At 40.6% G+C, this 21,375-nt stretch overlaps 1 protein-coding gene across 1 annotated transcript; it reads right to left on the bottom strand.

Annotated features, from left to right (window-relative positions):
* Window positions 1-5,306: 5,306 nt before the first annotated feature.
* On the bottom strand, window positions 5,307-12,057 carry LOC134224706 (uncharacterized). Its single transcript, XM_062704235.1, has 2 exons — window positions 8,574-12,057; window positions 5,307-8,453 (listed from the first exon to the last, which is right to left on the bottom strand). Exons 1-2 carry the CDS (start codon window positions 9,556-9,558, stop codon window positions 7,945-7,947), a joined length of 1,494 nt encoding a protein of 497 aa, XP_062560219.1. The 5' UTR covers window positions 9,559-12,057; the 3' UTR covers window positions 5,307-7,944.
* Window positions 12,058-21,375: the final 9,318 nt, after the last annotated feature.

Here is a 21,375-nt window from a genome sequence, read left to right as displayed (position 1 = left end):
AAAATTTTCAGTGTAAGAAGTTTGCCTAGCAGCTTTAAGCTTGGCTAAAACTCCGTCCGCTGAAATTTTTGCTCCACAGCGAAGTTTAATTGCAGCGATGATCTGTTGTAAGTCATTCAACTCGCCAATTGCTTGGCGCGCTGATCCTATTAACCTTGTTTTTACAAAACGTACTACTGTGGCTTTCGCTGCAGCCTTCTGATCAGCTGTTGCCGCTTGAAATTCCGCATCGACGGTTGTGACGAAGTCGACGCAGTCGTCACTGGAGTTTCGGGTGTAAGAGCTACTTATTTCTCCGTGTGAGGAGACGTTTTTCGCAAATGCACGCCGGCTTGGTGATTCCTCGAAACTACTTGTTTCTCCTGTTAGGGAGAGACCTTTTCGATCCAAGGAACCGGGTTGTGACGACCTCGCTGGACTGTCACTAATTTTCTGGGTGCAGGAGCTACTTCTTTCTCCGGTTAGGGAGATGTCCTTCGCAAATGCACACCGCGAGGTTACTTTCCCAAGGAACTACTTGTTACTCCTGTTACAGAGCAACTTGTTTCGATCCAAGGAACCAAACCAAAAAGTCCTTTTTGATACTACTTGTTTCTCCTTTACGGAGAGACGTTTTCGAGTCAAGCAGGGAAGTTGAAGACCGGAGTTTCGAAATTCTAATTAAAGAATCAGGAGTAAAACATCGAACATTCACAGGGGTAAGGGTCTTACTTCTACATGATACATTAGTGATTTACAATTTAGAAATATTTGGGTCACATTTTTGCTCTCTTTTGGGCATTAGTGATTAATCTACGAATATTTTCTATTTCACTCATTACAACTATTCTTCAATGTGTGGTGATCTTCCACGTTGCGCCTAATGTAACTCTTGAATGTGTGGTGGTCTACCACTTGTATAATAGTATTGAGCTTATTAACTAACGCCCATCCAGATCTGGTAATTATCCTTAATCGATACTATTTCGCTTGCTCTTACGGCCAGATCGGGAAGGGCTCACAATTTAAGGCGCGGCTTATCTTCTATGATTGCATAACATTAGCTTCTTAGGATTGAAAAACATTTGTATCGTTCCTGCCAAAGGACTGCATTCTGGCAGGACGAAAGAGAAAGGAAAATGTTTATTGCCACATGCGCCTACGCGTGGGCGTGTTTATCGCCTAATCTGTGTGCGATATTCGTTCCTAGCTGTCCTTATGTAAATTAGTTATGCCTTTTTCCGCTCTACTTATCACTTACAGTTTCTTAATATGACATCAACATCGGTATGGCTTAGACCAACGCGTTGCAATGCTGGGTGCAACGGCGTGATTGATTTTATGATGAACTAATTTTGTTCGCGCAGCGACATTCCGGAGCCCGTAAAACGCTAGGTTTACTCAAATTTGCTCATTAATCCGCGAAAATAAATTTGGGTAGAATGGAGCGCTGGGCTTGTCCAAATTCTCTTGAACGACTTCTACTTCGTGTTGCGGTGGATTTTCATTTTTATTATTTTGTGTTTCTGTTCTTTTCATAGCATTTCTATGAGAAAGAAAACTTGTTAAAGAATCCCAAAATGATGCAAGTAGTTGCCATCCCAAACCATATATGTCATATAATATGCGCCCGTGCATAATAGTGTCAATCGTAAATTTAATTATTCTTCCTATCATGTATATACCAATAAAGGTAGAAGTTATGTTTCCCAACCAGGTTGACCATGAGAGTAACTTAGACCAATATTTTTCAAAAACATTTTCAATCATTCGATCCGATATCAAAGCATCAAAACGGAATCCTTGAAAATCTGGTCGCTCTCCGACCAAAATTTTATGTAAAACATTAGATGCTGCTTTGTCACCCTGTTCATAGATCATGTTTCTCATCTTGATCACGCTTTCTGCGTCATAAACACCACTTTGTATTAGGTTTGGAAGATGAGTAGAAGTCCACGTGGTTATTAAATCTGTAGTTAGCTTTAACGGCGACGTGGTTTCTCTTATCCGTCCGTCGGTGGTGTACCATCTTCCACCTATTTGAAACTTGGCCGGAAGAAGAGGTGTACAATCAATCTGTGTACCTCTATTTTGCAGTACGTGGCTTACTGGTGCTATAAACATGGAAAGATTGTTATAAGTTACAGGTATTTCCTGATAACAATTCTCGTCCGACCTGGGAGTTACATAAACTGGTTTGCATTCCAATACGTGCAAAACTTCTCCTGCCACCACAGCGGTGTATCCAGATCGTTTTATGATACTGGTTACAAATTCTGTAGGGTTGAGACGTGCCAGTGTTAATTTGGTTTCCATCAGTGTTTTGTCTACTTTACACATTTCGGTCATAACCGTGCTGTAAAGTTCCGACATGCTTTTCCCAATATAGTTTTCTACTAGGGTTATTTTGGAATTGAAATATGTAAATAAATCAAAGTTTCTACCCGTCGTAGATTTCCTTTTGAACGGAGAGTTGAAGCCTACCACTTCAACAATAACGATACGAGGATGATCGGTCATAAAACCTAAGTGCCCACAAATTTTTGTCTTTTCCCTAGCTCTAATAGAGAACAGATGTGTGTCTGAAATTGTGCTATAGACGGCGTTTGAGATTTTGTTATGTTTATCCCTTTTTTCGTTTTGGGTTCGATTTACCAAACCCTCATAAATTACCTCGTATTCTGATTCTTCACATCCGTTGTTGGAGACGGCGTCCCATGTTATGTATCCGTCTTCCGAATCTAAACATTTTCCTTGAGAAAATCTGCATGTGAGACCGTTTCTCAAGTGTATAACATCATTTTCATGATCTACAACTGCCATGTAATCTCGCAATGTGATCTCATACTCGTAATAAACCAAGGCATCTTCCCAAGTATATTTTGGAGTTCGGTAGGTGCCTCCTTTACAGTGGCTTCCCCAAACTGATCCCACTATCAGTGCCTCTCCGCGAGTGGTAGCATTGCGTTTCAATTCGCGCAGTTGATGATCGTAAGCTAATTTAATTATGCCTAGCTGATGTGATAAATGACATTCTTCGAATGTGAACTCTTTCACAATGTATTCATAGCCGCGTTCATATTCTGAAGTGTGAGAATGCATTCCGCAATGCTTAATCCTCCTCTTGGCTATTACTTTACATTGATAGGCCTTGACTTCACTTTTAACACTCCTCTGCAATACTTGTATTTGCAATTCGCTTGTCGACAAGTTGTTCGAGGGTGGTATACATGAAGCTACATCTAACAGGGAGTAGCTCGTAAGATTGACCTCCGGATTTCCGCAATCAAAGGCTATCAATCCAGATCCATCGAAGGATATCGCGCTTCCCAAAAGAGCACATACAAAGTACAATATAACCATCATGCTTGTCCAATTTACGGCTCGTATCCTTTTCTTTTTTATCTTGAGCTTTGGTTTTGCGATAGCCGCAGCAATTTGTTTGACCCTTTCGATATCAACGCATTTTCTTTTACCGTACTCGTACCCTTCCGGTAATTTGTTAATTGCCCCGACAAATTTATTGCACTCAGAAACATTTTCAGAGGGCGCTTTCCTCTTATTTGACCTTTTCTTTTCGGCTTGTCTTCGGAGGTAGTAACGTCATCTGGTGGTAGTACATCCAATACCGCCAGTTTGGCTACCGGACGAGTAAATTCGCCCGTTGCCGTTTTAACTACCGCTGATCGAATTTGACCTTCTTTCGATGGGTGGACTTTAATGATCATTCCCTTTCGCCATCTTGCCTTTTGATCGTCGTCAGCGATCATAACGATGTCGCCAACCTTAATGTTGTTAACTTCTTCAGCCCACTTTGATCTTTTGGCCAGGGAGGGAAGGTATTCGTGCAACCACCGATCCCAATAATTCTTTGCCATATGTTGTACCCTTTTCCATTGCTGTCGGTTCGCTTCAGGTTTAGAAGTATCATTTAATGATGGTTCCGCTGCACCAGCACATCCAATCAAAAAATGGTTTGGAGTGAGTGGTTCGTCATCGATTGCATCCAATGATATAGCGGTAAGAGGTCTGCTGTTTATGATACCTTCAATTTCGGTTAGCAAAGCTCTAAATGCGTATTCTGACATGGTTTCATTAGGTAAAAGGCTCTTGACTTCCTTTACCATTCTTTCCCATGCTCCACCAAAATGTGGTGCTGCTGGGGATTAAATTGCCATCTTATTCCCTCTGATGCTAGTCTATGTTGGATTTTTGCCATCTCGTTATTAGCTCCTACAAAGTTGGTACCATTATCGCTATAAAGGAATTTAATTCGTCCCCTTCTACTCTGTATAGAATTCAGGCTTAGCAAAAAAGCATCCGCGCTTAGATTATGGGCAAGGTCCGAATATACCGCCCGCGTAGTCATGCAAGTAAACAAGACTCCCCATCTCTTTTCAGTACGTCTCCCAATAGACACGTTATAGGGTCCGAAGTAATCTACTCCGGTATGAGTGAAGAGTTTCACATATGGTTGTAGCCGACATTCTGGTAACGGTGCCATCTTTGGTATATTTATCTTGGCATTTTCGTTTTGCAATGTTGGCATTTATTTTTATTCTTTTCATCCCAGAATCAATATTTACTATATAGTACTTTTGTTGTATGGCTGCCACTGCCGTTTTTGTTTTCTGGTGTTTGAATTCCTCATGCTTGTTTTTCAATATGAGGTCCGATACAATATGTTTAGCCGGTAAGATGTACGGATACCTGGCAGAATATGGTATGCATTCTGCGTTTTTGTATCGTGTTTCCGATTTCATGGTGCCATTCTTATCCAAGAATGGTGTGAGTGTACGAATCGGACTCGATTTATCAACTGTTCGCTTGGTGCTTAAATCCATCATTTCATTAGGGAAAGCTTCCCATTGAGTTTTTTGTATAAGCAATATCTCAGCTTCCTCTAAGTCTTCAGCCGAGATGATCATATCAACGGTGACTTTTCTAATGTTGGCCTTTAATTTTCCCAAATATTTGAGTGCTCCACTCACGGCTCGTTTTAAGCGTGTCCAATCAGAGCACCATTGGATATTTATCCAATCCAGATCTGGTTTGAAGGTTTGCATTGTTGCAAGAACAGGACGTAATTCCTCATGGCTTAAATCGTCCGAGAAATCGTATTTAGTCACGTGTCCCCAATTTTCTTCCTTAAGCGTTAGAAATGAAGGACCTTTAATCCATGTTGTTTTCGCATTAGTAATTTTGGTACCTTCATCTGCGGGATTAGAATTCGATTTTATGTACTTCCATTGAGATCCCAGCGTACTCTCTAGTATCTCTCCTATCTAGTATCTCTCCTCCTAAGCTCGTTGAACTTACCAACTGTTGAAAGCGTTTTGGAAATCTTTTCGGATCTTTCGGAGGAGTTGCAATTTCCGAACAAGATTGAATGGATTCCAGTGCTAGTTACCAGCAATTTGGTTCTATGCTTTTCTGGAGATTTAATCAAGTTCTTCGAAGGCAACTTGGATTGTTCACTAAAGGAATGTCAAACGTCTTGTCGATTAGGAAGTGAAAACTGAACTGTATTTTCCAAAAGACCTCTTAAGCTATATATACATAATCTTTGGGAAATCGACCTATAAATATTAATTAGTGTTCATATCATCATTACCTATACCTTTAACCAATTCTAACTGGTATTCTAAATTCTTACTGCGTGAAATTCGAATACAGATGGCACTCTTATAATTTAGGTGCTGACCTCTAAAAGCCCATAGCTAAAGGACCTGCAATTCTTATTAGAAGAGTCTCAAATTGCATCCAACATGGAATGCAATTTCTAATCGTCGCGACACCTATCGTGCAAATACTTATGAGTGGTGCCATCTGTTATCCTAAAGGATACAAGTTTTAATGCAAGAGGCAATCTTGCAAACGAATGAATGGAAAATTCCTATCGTGAGTATGTTTATTCTATCCATGTGAACAACGCTCGAGAAGCGATCATATCTAAAGTAAACATTCGAAAACGGTTTCCTATCTAGAATTTGCTCTTCCTGTGAGGTAAACTATCTAGAATAAACATATGCTAAAGGAAACATTTATGGTTTGAAAACTAAACATAGATTTATTATCTGGTCTATGCCTGGCATATGGTTCTGATGATACGAACATTGGGTTGGTTCAACTTTAAAATGAAATTTGAATAAAATGTTCAAACTATTTTTAACATTCTTGCCCCTGTAAATCTAGTTATAGATTTACATAGCAAAAGTTATTCAAATTTCTTATTGTTGAGTAAATAGGTTCGAAAGGGGCTTTCTTCTCTACATTTCTTAACTGATCTGAAGGATTATCTGAATTAAATTACATTACTTCTCAATAGTGTACTTGGTGTAATCGATGTCCGCTGCATTGCATCACAATCCTGGGTTATTGGCCATTCTAGTTGCAAGGCGATGTGATAGAAAGTTGAGTCCCACAATTAAGCAATCAGCTGCCACCCAAATCCATAAATGTCGTGAATAACCCGTCCTTAAATTGATGCGTCGATCATAAACTTGAGGGTTCGATGCAAAAGATCAAAGACTATCGACGATAGATGTCCAAACCAGTTGGACCAGGTCAAGATCTTTTTCCAGTATTTGTCTGAGGATTCCTTCCACTACATGCTCTACAACCAGGGCGTCGAATCGAAAGCCTTGCTGATTAGGGTTCTGATTTGTCAAAATTCGATGTATAACTGATAAAGCGATGCGCCGGTCTCCTTGTTCATAAATCATGTTTTCATCCTTTTAACACTTTCCTCGTCGTAAACTTCAGATTCAAATTTCAGGTTTGGTAGCGAAATGTCACGATGGTCACGATTTCCGTAGATATTTTTTCCGGAGCTCGTTTTCCGAAACTTTCCGTCCGTCGTATACCATCTTCCTCCGAACATGAACTTTGCAGGAAGCAAAAGGGGTGCAATCAATTTATGTTCCTCTATTGCAGCTTGGTCTCCATCAATTTGCTTACTCTTGCCCCAGTTTGGAAAACTCAATTTATACGCAAAATAAATCTCGATGACAAACAATGCAAAAATCTAATTTTTACATTCAATTCGTGAATAGTCATGGCACTCTCTTTTCGCCAAACATATTCAAAACATCATGTGTCTTCAATTGTAGAATACTTTAGTTTGTATTCAGATTCCGCTCGATATGTAATACTTATGACAGACATATGGTTTCCGTATCATGGTAAATTTGCACTTGATATGAGTGTCACTCCGATTATTGTCTTAATCAAAGCAAGCATGGGCATAATTTTCTTGTCACGTCTGTATCGTGATTTTTATATCTCATGTCTGTTCTCTCTCTGCTGTTTATCATTTCCATCAGGTCGTTTAAATCAAATCTGTATTTGTCGTTGATTAGCAAACTAGTAATCTGCATGATTGGGATAAAATCTCGGTTGGTGATGTACTGACTTGTGTTACCTCAGTGAATCGGACTATTTAAATGCATAAGTGGCACCTTATGATTCATAGAACAATTATTTCATAGCTTCATACGTCCAGTAAGCATTATCAGCATTTCAAGCGTCGTAATGCATGTAGCTTCACACTCTCCACATTGTCTGTAAAATTGTCACTTTCTTCTTCGTAGTAACGAGAGCTAATCTGAATGTAGTGCGTCTTGAAACTCTGTGCGGTAATTTCTGCATCCATATGACTATTGAACCTCATTTCAATACATTGATGCTTATATTTGTTTTCCAGTTTCTTCAACGTGATGAATTTCCACGTTTTAATTATCGTAATAAAGATGATAGTTTTTCTTTTCACTGCTCCGGTGTTGATTCCTGGCTGTTTTTTCCTTTCCTTGGCGTACATGATGATAATATCCGATGATTGTAATTTATTCAGGAATAGCACAAATGGCACACTAATTGCTGTAGATTCGTTTCCATTACTACTTTTCGTTTCATACTCTTTATTAGTTGTGAACCGTAAACGGTTCTGCTTATGATTTGCCGTGGTCATTTTAGTTTTGTTGTCTCTTTTTGTTGTACCAAATAATCACAAATATCTGCTCTGCCTCTATCGAATACAACTCGTGAATTCGGCGTAATGGAAATTTCATTGATCATAAAATCGCGTTCAATTTTTTCATAATTATGATCAGAAGCATATTTTGACTTGAAAGCATAGTTCGGAGCATACGTTTCTGCGCCATGATTTTGTGCTCCAGGTATCAACAAGTTTTTCTGTGCTATATTTATGCCATGGCATTTAAATGCATTCTTAGCTCGTTTCATTTTGAATACATCACTTCCATTTACAATGGACTTTTTGAACTTCAGGCTTCCACTAATAGTTCGCAATTTATTACCTCGCTTTCCAATACTAATGCTTTCTAATGTATTACTTTCAGTCGAAGATATTTCATTTTCGCTGAACTTGTTGCCAAACTTTTGCAGATTATTCGCTGCATATGCGTCATATTTCTTGTGCTGTGACGGGATAGCACAATTTGGTTTGACAGGATCTACTTGTTTCTCCTCTTTGATCAAATGTTCACAATTGTTGATGAGTATCTTTCTCTTTTTACTCTGCTTTGACTTCTTGGGTGCAGTACATTTGATGTCATTTGTGAATTGTTGTTCACCTTCTTGGAGTTGTTCGAAAAGAACAGCTAAATCCTCAGATTCCGTAATTGATTGTTCTTCTGGTAGCTCACTTGATACTTCTTGTTCCCGATCCGGAACAAGCTTATCTCTATCGATAAACCGTTTCCCTGGTTCAACCCTGCTGAGCTCGAGATCCTCATGATTACTTGATTCAAAATGTTCCGCTCGATACCGATCTGGTATGCTGCACCTGGCAGGAGGGCGACAGGGTCTCTCGTTCTGATCAACTTCAATTACGCAGGAATTGCCATTATCCATTTTACCATTTTCACTAATTTCATTAGTGCATTGAGCGTCTTCTGCTCCATTCCAATCGATTAAATTTTCATAACTTCGATTGAGATATTGCTTTAAAGCATTCATTCGCTTCAGTTCCTCTGCATGTGGCTTGAGCCATGCATTGAACACATCCAATGTGGGAACAATATCTACAGATGGTTGACGAATATTTCTTGCAAATTGCGCAACAAACTTCCAAGACTTTTGATTTAAATCCGTTGGAAGCTTTTCAATCAAACATCCGAGTAGGGTTGAATTACAATATCGGAATGGATTGAAGCTATATTTATCCAAATAGCCTAAGTTGACGACCAGCTTATCCAACTTTTCTGATATTTCTATAACATCAGAATCTGTCGATCCTTCGACATTCATCAATTCGAGTCGTAGCTTCTCTACTTCGAATGATATTTCTTGCGGTGATGTCGTTGACTTGACATCACCTGATAATTGTTGAGACAGAACTTCATTAAGTTCCGCCAATTTACTTTCCAATGCAGATATCTCGCTGCACTTAGCGCATATCCATTGATATCCTTTGTTCGGTTTATCTTCAATACCGACACAACATAAATGGAACTGTGCCATGCACCTGTTGCATGACACCATGTCATCTTTTTTATCCATACTTGTACACAGTGGGCAACGTCCATGTGGATTCATAATGTAGTTCATTGACGACATTTTTATTGATTTGTATTTCTCCGATACATCAATCAGTCTTCACTGAATTAGCTCGTAACGGCCGATCCGTTTGTCCGAGTCCTAATTAATTCAGTGTGAAATCATTTTCCGGCCTTACTAAGGCGATCAGATTTCATAAATTACCCAGTTTTCCTTTACTGAGTAAACGGTTGATGACAGTTCGATGACAACTTGATGACAATCGATGATCCCGTTCTGCGACGCTACGACTTACGCGGCCAATCCTTCGATGTAATTTATTCTAACATCCTCATTGAAAGAATAATTTTGTCACTCGATGATCCATTTAAACACTACGTCACTGATCCAATAAAGCTCCTCGTTGGAATTTTCCGAATTACAATCCGCGAAACCGTGAGTCACTTTCCTCTGTGGTCGTAGGCGCCAATTCCTTTAAGGCGGAACGTTAATCGATGATCCCGATGCGACGCTACGACTTACGCGGCAAATCTCGATTTGTTCCTATCCTTTTGATGTGGTGTAATCAGCTCCAATTATCCCGAGCTGATTCCTATTGAGGCTTCCTATCTTTCCTCCTCGTTGGTCGTTGGCGCCAATTAGTAAATTCACTTTCCGATCCTCCTTTCCTCCTTGGAAAGATTTCCGAATTACAATCAGCGAAGCCGTGAGTCACTTTCCTCTCTGGAGCCACCAATGTTGAAAGCGTTTTGGAAATCTTTTCGGATCTTTCGGAGGAGTTGCAATTTCCGAACAAGATTGAATGGATTCCAGTGCTAGTTACCAGCAATTTGGTTCTATGCTTTTCTGGAGATTTAATCAAGTTCTTCGAAGGCAACTTGGATTGTTCACTAAAGGAATGACAAACGTCTTGTCGATTAGGAAGTGAAAACTGAACTGTATTTTCCAAAGGACCTCTTAAGCTATATATACATAATCTTTGGGAAATCGACCTATACATATTAATTAGTGTTCATATCATCATTACCTATACCTTTAACCAATTCTAACTGGTATTCTAAATTCTTACTGCGTGAAATTCTAATACAGATGGCACTCTTATAATTTAGGTGCTGACCTCTAAAAGCCCATAGCCAAAGGACCTGCAATTCTTATTAGAAGAGTCTCAAATTGCATCCAACATGGAATGCAATTTCTAATCGTCGCGACACCTATCGTGCAAATACTTATGAGTGGTGCCATCTGTTATCCTAAAGGATACAAGTTTTAATGCAAGAGGCAATCTTGCAAACGAATGAATGGAAAATTCCTATCGTGAGTATGTTTATTCTATCCATATGAACAACGCTCGAGAAGCGATCATATCTAAAGTAAACATTCGAAAACGGTTTCCTATCTAGAATTTGCTCTTCCTGGGAGGTAAACTATCTAGAATAAACATATGCTAAAGGAAACATTTATGGTTTGAAAACTAAACATAGATTTATTATCTGGTCTATGCCTGGCATATGGTTCTGATGATACGAACATTGGGTTGGTTCAACTTTAAAATGAAATTTGAATAAAATGTTCAAACTATTTTTAACACCAACTCTATCTTCGATGCTTCTAAAGAGATAAGCGTGTGGAAGCCCCAATAATATTGTGGGAGTTGCGTTATCGTAGGATTCTATGTCTAATCCTTCAATATGAGGATAACGTCCCTTTAATTGTTCATAATTTAGAGATTGCTTTGGCAGGGAAAGTTTTCTTACTGTGCAAAGATCCTCCAAAGATCCAAAGTAAAATACCTCCCGTTTGATCCATTAACTCTAAGCTTGATAATCTCACTATTATCATCTTCTTGAACTTCTCCGTTAGTCCAAGCCAAGGATATCTTCTGTTTTGAACCTTTCGCTTCTAATTCATCAGCTGTTCCCTGATGAATTAGACTAATAGAAGAGCCTGAATCAAAGAATATGTGAGTATTGATTTTATGCTCACCATTAGATAATGTAACTGGAAGTATAGGGTAATATACCTGTTGGGTTCTCCTCGAGTGATAATTTATATTTCCTTTCACAGTTTCGACTTTATCTTTACCCCCTGGGTTTTCGTGAAGCAAACGATGGTGTCTAACAGCACATCCATCTATATTGCATACGGTTTTATTTCGGCAATCTATTACTCTGTGGTTCGGTCTGCAACAGGAGAAGCAAAGCTTCTTCTCCACTGCGAACAACCTTCGCTTGTTCACAGGCATCTTCTTAAAATCGGTACAATCTACCAATTTATGGTTTTTGTTACATTTGGGACATTTCCGTGGTGGTAACTTATGGAAGTTTACACGATCGGATTTCCCCGGTTTGTTGACTCCCTCATTACCCTTCAACTTTTCCGCCAACAACATAGTGGCTAATGTTTCATGTGGTTTCAACCAATCATAGAAATCATTAAGGGTGAGTGCAACGTATGGGTTCATTAATGAAGACAATTCCTTTTCTTCATTTACGTGCATCAACCACTTTTGATGCAAATTAGAAGGCAATTTATTTGCTAAGTCTCTAATTAACCGCTGATCGTTCAAGTATTTTGTACGATTTAATTCAGTCATGTTGACAACCAAATTTCCCACTGCGGAGATGAAATCAATCATAGTTTGGGGATTTTCAAATCTAGGATTTCTTGTCGTAAGAACATCCTGCAGTAATCCTGTGTATATAAGTTCTATATTCCCAAATCGGTTTTCAAGTTTATTGATTATGACCCCCACATTATCGGGGTCTAACAAGAGCGCATTGACTGCACGCAATGCCTCTCCCTTTAAACTCTTTTGGAGCCGTGTTAGATTCTCCAAGTCCGAGAAGTTGCCCTGTTTAGTGGTCTCTAAGAAAATCTTCTTAAATCTGGACCAAGTCTTGTAGTTACCATCAAAATATGGTAACTCTATCATAGACTGTCCAGCAATATGCTTTTCGATAGCCGTTTGCCCATGGATGTTGATGTCGTTAACCTTTCGGATTAGAGCTTCAAAAATTTCTACTTGTGGCTCTATTTTATTTATGCCTTTCAACTGTTGGATCTGATCCTTCAGTGTTTGGATTTCTAATTTTATTTTGGCACATTTGGCACAAGACCAAGGTTCTTCTTTTAACGGTCTATGTTTTAAATTTACGCACATAAGGTGAAACCAGCGACTACAATCGTCGCAGGCCACCATTACATCCTTATCATCCTTACCCTGACATAAGCCACAATGGCCATTCTTGTTAATCTCAAATTGGAAATCCATTCCAACGTTTGTATATAAATTTTCTTTAATTTGACTCACTTGACTCCTTTCCTGGTTAACGAATGTCCTCTTGGTTGAAACTTGATGGTCTGACGTGCTCCTTCCTTGTACCGTCCCAGACTAGGCCCTATCGGTCGGGCGGTTAGTCGACAGTATTGATGAGCTGGTCACACCGGTCAGCTGGCCTGCTCCGAGGCGGGAGCTGATCCGATGGTTTAAGGTGCGCACCCGTATAGCTAGCCTAACGCCGAGGCGGAAGCTTACACGGTTGCGGTTTTTCTTTCTATGTGATAACCACTATCGTCTAGCGGGCTGGCCTGCACCGAGGCGGGAGCCCGTTACTGCTACTATGTTGCGTGCACCGTACGACGGACCTTCACCTGAAGTGTCGTTAAGGATGCGGTTCCGACGGATTCCGAAGGCGTACTCCTCCTGTGCTTTTTGTTCCAAGTGGTACACTGTTGTTCACCTTCTGGCCCAGCGAAGGGGTTTATACTTCGTGATGTTCTGCCGGTGTGTCCTTTCTTCGGTAGTCCCGGGCCACAATGTAATGGTGTATGTTCTTGTCTCACTCAGAACTTCTGCTGACAACGGTATCCGCATCCACCTTTGGTGCGCTGGAGTTTGTCTTACAAGACTCACTTGACGATCTATCTCGTTGAAATATTCGATCATGTAACGAACCTCGTCTTCCAACGTGGTCATTACTCGGTTCACTTGATTCACTTGGCCCAACTGGCCTACCACGGTTCACTTGGCTTACTGCCTACACAACTGATTCTTCTGGCGATCAGTACACCGTTGGCGCGAAGCCTACTTGGCTTATTGACTACACTTGGCCCAACTGGCCTTCCGCGGTTCACTTGGCTTACTGCCTACACGACTGATTCTTATGGCGATCAGTACACCGTTGGCGCGAAGCCTGCTTGGCTTATTGCCTACACTTGGCCCAACTGGCCTTCCGCGGTTTCTCAGTTAGATTTCGACTAACTGGAAGCTCTTGGCTTACTGCCTACACTTGGCCCAACTGGCCTTCCGCGGTTTCTCAGTTAGATTTCGACTAACTGGAAGCTCTTGGCTTACTGCCTACACTTGGCCCAACTGGCCTTCCGCGGTTCACTTGGCTTACTGCCTACACTTGGCCCAACTGGCCTTCCGCGGTTCACTTGGCTTACTGCCTACACGACTGATTCTTATGGCGATCAGTACACCGTTGGCGCGAAGCCTACTTGGCCTATTGCCTACACTTGGCCCAACTGGCCTTCCGCGGTTCACTTGGCTTACTGCCTACACGACTGATTCTTATGGCGATCAGTACACCGTTGGCGCGAAGCCTACTTGGCCTATTGCCTACACTTGGCCCAACTGGCCTTCCGCGGTTTACTTGGCTTACTGCCTACACGACTGATTCTTATGGCGATCAGTACACCGTTGGCGCGAAGCCTACTTGGCCTATTGCCTACACTTGGCCCAACTGGCCTTCCGCGGTTTCTCAGTTAGATTTCGACTAACTGGAAGCTCTTGGCTTACTGCCTACACTTGGCCCAACTGGCCTTCCGCGGTTTCTCAGTTAGATTTCGACTAACTGGAAGCTCTTGATTCCTGACGATGATTCGCCCTCCGAGGTCCTCTCTGGAGCCACCAAAATGTGACGAAGTCGACGCAGTCGTCACTGGAGTTTCGGGTGTAAGAGCTACTTATTTCTCCGTGTGAGGAGACGTTTTTCGCAAATGCACGCCGGCTTGGTGATTCCTAGAAACTACTTGTTTCTCCTGTTAGGGAGAGACCTTTTCGATCCAAGGAACCGGGTTGTGACGACCTCGCTGGACTGTCACTAATTTTCTGGGTGCAGGAGCTACTTCTTTCTCCGGTTAGGGAGATGTCCTTCGCAAATGCACACCGCGAGGTTACTTTCCCCAGGAACTACTTGTTACTCCTGTTACAGAGCAACTTGTTTCGATCCAAGGAACCAAACCAAAAAGTCCTTTTTGATACTACTTGTTTCTCCTTTACGGAGAGACGTTTTCGAGTCAAGCAGGGAAGTTGAAGACCGGAGTTTCGAAATTCTAATTAAAGAATCAGGAGTAAAACATCGAACATTCACAGGGGTAAGGGTCTTACTTCTACATGATACATTAGTGATTTACAATTTAGAAATATTTGGGTCACATTTTTGCTCTCTTTTGGGCATTAGTGATTAATCTACGAATATTTTCTATTTCACTCATTACAACTATTCTTGAATGTGTGGTGATCTACCACTTGTATAATAGTATTGAGCTTATTAACTAACGCCCATCCAGATCTGGTAATTATCCTTAATCGATTCTATTTCGCTTGCTCTTACGGCCAGATCGGGAAGGGCTCACAATTTAAGGCGCGGCTTATCTTCTATGATTGCATAACATTAGCTTCTTAGGATTGAAAAACATTTGTATCGTTCCTGCCAAAGGACTGCATTCTGGCAGGACGAAAGAGAAAGGAAAAATGTTTATTGCCATATGCGCCTACGCGTGGGCGTGTTTATCGCCTAATCTGTGTGCGATATTCGTTCCTAGCTGTCCTTATGTAAATTAGTTATGCCTTTTTCCGCTCTACTTATCACTTACAGTTTCTTAATATGACATCAACATCGGTATGGCTTAGACCAACGCGTTGCAATGCTGGGTGCAACGGCGTGATTGATTTTATAATGAACTAATTTTGTTCGCGCAGCGACAGATCCATTGAAGTTGTTTCTAAGATTTCAGCAACTCGATGAGCTACGAATTGCTTATACCGCCTATGCTGACTATTAATCCATGCTAGGACAGTTTGGCTATCTGACCACATGACGCATTTTGAAATCGAAATTCTTAATTCTTGCCTTACGGTATTCAACAATCTTGTTCCTAATATTGCTGCTTGCAACTCTAAACGTGGTATGGATAACATTTTATTCGGTGAAACTCTTGCCTTTGCTGACACTATATTCACATCAGTGCCATTTTCAGTAACACTTTTCAGATACACAACGGCAGCAAAAGCATTTTCCGAAGCATCTCCGAACATATGCAACTCATAAAACAATGCATTTTTCAAGGTCATACATCTTAGAATCTTAAAATGGGTGACAAGTTTAAGCATATCTATCCAAGAGTTCCAAAAATTTGATAAACTATCTGGTAACTGGCTATCCCAATCAGAAGATTCTTTATGCCATTTTTGTAAAAGAATTCTACCATGAATTGTGAAGTTCGAAATTAACCCTAAGGGATCGTAAATACTCATTACAAGCGAGAGAATTTCTCTCTTTGTAATCAACCTTGTGAATTCCAATCGATCAAGTTTTAATTGAAATTCGATCAAATCAGTTGTTGTATTCCAATAGATACCCAATACTTTATCAGTTGGTATTTCTTTGTTCTCGAACCATTTTATTTCTGAAACATGAAGTCTTTCTGAAGGAATAACGTTGGCAAGCTGTTGCGAATTTGTAATAAAACTTCTTAGATGAAAACCAGCATACTGTTGAATATTTATAACACCCTGAACAACTTCAGATGCTTTATTAATTTCATCAAAGCTATCCAAATAATCATCAACATAAAAGTTATTTTCAGAAGCCTCAGAAGCCTTTGGAAAATCATCCTTAAAAAGCTGTGCATTATAATTTTTCACTGCTTGAGCACAAGCAGGAGAACACGTTGATCCAAAAATAATTGACTCTATCACATATACGCTCGGATCCCTATCGGCCTCACATTGTCTCCAAAGGTATCTTTGTGCAGGCTGATCTTCCATAACAATTTTTATTTGCTGAAACATTTCTTGTATATCCCCTGTAACAGCGATTTTGAACTCTCTGAATCTTAGCAAAACACCGAACAAAGATTTTACTGTGTCAGAACCTGAAAGCAGTGCTGAGTTAAAAGATACTCCTTCTACTGCTGCAGCTGCATCAAAAACAATTCTTGAATTAGGTGGGACTTTGTTTTTATTTGTCACAATAAAATGAGGTAAATAATAGGTGTTTGGATGTTCCTGTAGTAGCTCACGTGGGCTAAGCTTACGGGCATAACCCTTTTTAACAAATCCTTCAAATGACTCAATTGCCCATTTTCTTAGCTCTGGTTTCCTAGCTAATGTCTTCTCCAATATTTCCAAACGTTTGAAAGCATTATTAAAACTTGGAGGGAAACTCATACTTTCAGTTTTCCACAATAATCCTATTGAGTAATGTCCGTTTTCATATTTAATTGTATTTTTAATAATTGATTCAGCTCTTTCTACTTCTGCTGATTTTGGTAATTTATTAACGACGTTGACGACGTTGAGTTTTCAGTAGAACAATAATTTTCAAAAATTGCTCTCAAATCTGTACTTTCATGCTCTCTAATGCAAAAAGAATATGAAGGCTCACCTCTATATACCTTACCGAAAATCAACCATCCTAGTTTGGTACGCGCTGCCATCGGCGAGTTCTCGTCACTTATCCTTCTGTCGGTCGTCAACAACAAATGAGCGTGCTCCATGCCAATTAAAATCGTGGGCTTGGCGTTGACGTATCCCTGAACTGGAACATCAGCTAAATAAGTGAACTCCTTCTTCATGTGTTTAATATCCAATGTTTGCGTTGGAAGTTCAATGTTCTCGATGGTCCTGACATCCTTCATTGAATAAGTTTTTCCTCCATGTCCGCGTATCCACAGCTGTACTCTTCGGCTAGGTGATTCCTTTGAAACGTTCTGCGTCCAGGTTAATTCCAGTGGTTCTGACCGTCCATGGAGCCCAAGTTTATCCGCTACCGATTGATCCAAAAGGCTTAATGACGAGCCGGGATCGAGGAAAGCTAATGTTTCCAAAGAGAGTTTTCCATTCTGCAACGTTACTGGTACTATTTGATAATATACCGTTGATTTCCGACTTCCATGATGATTATTGTTAGTTTTGTCCTTCTCCAGATTTTGATTTTCCTTGGGTTTCTCGACGGCTGATTTATGCAATAAACGATTGTGCATTCCCTTGCAACCGTCTATTTTGCATTCTCGCTTGCTTCTGCAAAACTTACTACCGTGTCCTTTGTTCAGGCAAGAAAAACACAGTTTCAATTGTTGAATTCGTTGTTGCCTGTGCTCAACGTTGAGGTTTTTCAATATGTTGCACTTGAACGTTTGATGCTCATGCTTACAAATGTTGCACTGCATTTTTGAAGGATTGTTATGAATATTGATTCTGGGCTTTTGTTCCTTTCTTGTAGGTGGTGCTAATCTCCGTAACGTCGTTGCGTGAGTTTGCAGCCACTTATTCAAATCATGGAGAGTTGGCTGACTGACATTTCTTTGAAGCGCTTCTGTCCATGTTATCTGCATACTAAATGGTAGCTTTGATACTATGTCAGTAATTAACCGATAATCATGAAGGAATTCTGGCTTGGCCAATGTTTCCATTGTTACAACCAAATCGTCCAATGCGTTAGCAATATCGATTGTATGGAGTTTGGGTTGATTCAATGTTTTTGTCAGCTCGTTCAATAATTGCTGATAAACAGCCTCCGGTCTCCCATAAATTTCTTCAAGCCGTTGCATTATTTTAGGAACATTAGCTGCCCCTATCATCAAATTTGACACGCTCTTGGCAGCTTGGCCATACAGAGCTTCTTCCAATCTTGATAAATTTAAGGATGTTAACGATCATTCAGTAATTTGCGTTCGATCATTTAGTAGTTTGTCAATAACACATTCCAGAAGCTGAATTTCAAATTATGTTGTATGGTGGACTTCTAGTGCGAAGGTTTTTCTACAACTCTGCCTAATGGTCCGTTGTTTGAATTCCACTAGTAACGGAGTTATAGCTATAGCTTCAGTAACTTAGACTAAATGATAACAAAATTCCAATCATTTAGTTTAAGTTACTGCAACTAGCACTCTAACTCCGTTATTAGTTGAATTCTAATGACGAACCATTAGGCAAAGTTGTAGGAAAACCTTCGCACTAGAAGTCCACCATACAACATATTTTGAAATTCAGCTTCTGGAATGTGTTATTGACAAACTACTAAATGATTGAACGCAAATTACTGAATGATCATTAACATCCTTGAATAAATTTTCGAGATTGGTAAATCTACCTTCGGCAGATGTGTCATTAAAAATGCTTTTGAATTTCGGCCATTCACGAGCCTCTCCACTAAATTTCGGAAGCTTGATTAAGGCTTGCCTCGTCGCATTTAAAGGACTTTCAGACTGACGTCTGTTTGCCACATCTTGTTGAATTTTCAGCGATTCATTTAGCTGGTTCGCTAAATCAAATTTCACTTTTACGCCCAATAATGTCGCTCGTTCGATTTCCAGATATTCGCATTTTGCGCAAAGGAATCGCTCTTCTTGTGACGGCGTATGCTTAAGTTGCACACAACTAAGGTGGAACCACCTATCACAATCGTCCCAAGACACCATATTATCCTTGGTGTCAGCTTCCTTGCATAAACGGCAGTTTCCGTTCTTATTTTCCACGAATTGGAACATAGCTTTTGATTTTGCCATCGCAAATGTTCACTTTACTCTCACCTGGTTGTTTGCTTCTCTGTTTCCTTTTGCCGGATCTGCGCGTTCACTTGACAGCTGACAGCTTACAAAGGTATTTCCAAACCTTTTTGTTAATTCACACACTGCAGTTTCACTATTTTCAAAATGTCCAATGTCCTAGTTTCACTAGAATTACCACTCTGGGTTTTAATATTCAACACACAAGGTATTTTAGACACGATTCGTGAATATCTATTCACAACTTTCGAATGTTTGCCACTATTGGCTCAAGATTTGTAACAGTTAAATTTTGTGACAATGCACAAGACTCAGACTGCACTCCTGGCGACAGTAAACCACGTTACAAAATCAATTACTCTAGCTATTTATTACGACAATTTTTTTTTATTGTCGGAGTCCTTTCCACTTATTCTAGTTGATCTCCGCGCGCCGGTATCACTGCACAATTTCAACACAACGTCGCGAGTACTTTCCTCTCTGGTAGTTCACCAAAATGTGTCGCCGGTGCTTTACGGATTTTTCGGATGTAGAAAACATACACTGTAGAACTGTGGTCTAGAACTAACTTTATTACTAATGCTAAGCCTTATATATATATGAATGAATGTACAATACATTCTACCTGATTTTGACTCATTATCTTTTGGGTCCCTTTCTTATTATCTCTACTTTGTTATCGCCGCCACTATCGGTGCGTCACTATTTTTGTTACAATTTATGGGTCTCTTTCTTGGTCCTTCGTAGAAGATTAGTTTATGACATAATTGTCTTGGGTAGCAGAGAATTATCAACTATGCGCATATTGCAACTAACAATATGCCATGCGGTGCGCTGTTTAACTTAACGAAAATGACAACTTGAGTTTGAAATGCAAATTGATTGATTCGCGTTCGTTACACCGTTACACGTACTCCTCCTGTGCCTTTGTTCCAAGTGGTATACTGTTGTTCACCTTCTGGCCCAGCAAAGGGGTTTATACTTGGTGATGTTCTGCTGATGTGTCCTTTCTGCGGTAGTCCCGGGTCACAATGTAATGGTGCTGACAACGGTATCCGCATCCACCTTTGGTGCGCTGGAGTTTGTCTTACAAGACTCACTTGACGATCTATTTTGTTGAAATATTCGATCATGTAACGAACCTCGTCTTCCAACGTGGTCATTACTTTTAGTAGACGTTCTTCCTGGCTCAAAAGCCCACAATTGACTTAAGCCTGTCACTTGGCCACACTGGCCTACCTCGGTTCACTTGGTTCACTTGGCCCAACTGGCCTAACCCGGTTTACTTGGCCCAACTGGCCTACCACGGTTTATTTGGCCCAACTGGCCTACCACGGTTCACTTGGCCCAACTGGCCTACCTCGGTTCACTTGGCCCAACTGGCCTACCACGGTTCACTTGGCCCAACTGGCCTACCGCGGTTCACTTGGCTTACTGCCTACACAACTGATTCTTATGGCGATCAGTACACCGTTGGCGCCTACCGCGGTTCACTCAGTTAGTTTTCGACTAACTGGAAGCTCTCAAATCCTGACAATGAATCGTCCTCCTAGGTCCTCTCTGGAGCCACCAAAATGTGACGAAGTCGACGCAGTCGTCACTGGAGTTTCGGGTGCAACTTGCAAGAGCTACTTATTTCTCCGAGTGAGGAGACGTTTTCGCAGATGCACGCCGGCTTTGTGATTCCTCGAAACTACTTGTTTCTCCTGTTAGGGAGAGACCTTTTCGATCCAAGGAACCGGGTTGTGACGACCTCGCTGGACTGTCACGGATTTTATGAGTGCAGGAGCTACTTCTTTCTCCGGTTAAGGAGATGTCCTTCGCAAATGCACACCGCGAGGTTACTTTTCCAAGGAACTACTTGTTACTCCTGTTACAGTTTACAGAGCAACTTGTTTCGATCCGAGGAACCAAACCAAAAAGTCCTTTTTGATACTACTTGTTTCTCCCTTACAGAGAGACGTTTTCGTGTCAAGCAGGGAAGTTGAAGACCGGAGTTTCGAATTCTAATTAAAGAAGCCCATCCAGATCTGGTTATTATCTTTGATCGATTCTACTTCGCTTCCTCTTGCGGCCAGATCG

Source organism: Armigeres subalbatus, chromosome 3 (assembly GCF_024139115.2).
Source record: "Armigeres subalbatus isolate Guangzhou_Male chromosome 3, GZ_Asu_2, whole genome shotgun sequence".
In the NCBI taxonomy this organism is placed as follows: Eukaryota; Metazoa; Arthropoda; class Insecta; order Diptera; family Culicidae; genus Armigeres; species Armigeres subalbatus.
Note: the sequence above shows the minus strand (reverse complement) of the source record. Positions and strands in the feature narration are given on the sequence as shown.

Bases quoted from the DNA above. Each gene is read 5' to 3' on its own strand.
- LOC134224706 (XM_062704235.1), bottom strand. From the start codon at position 9,558: ATGTCGTCAATGAACTACATTATGAATCCACATGGACGTTGCCCACTG. The intron at 8,454-8,573 runs GTGAACAACAAT...AGAAACAAGTAG, and splicing joins TTTCGAACAACTCCAAGAAG to ATCCTGTCAAACCAAATTGT.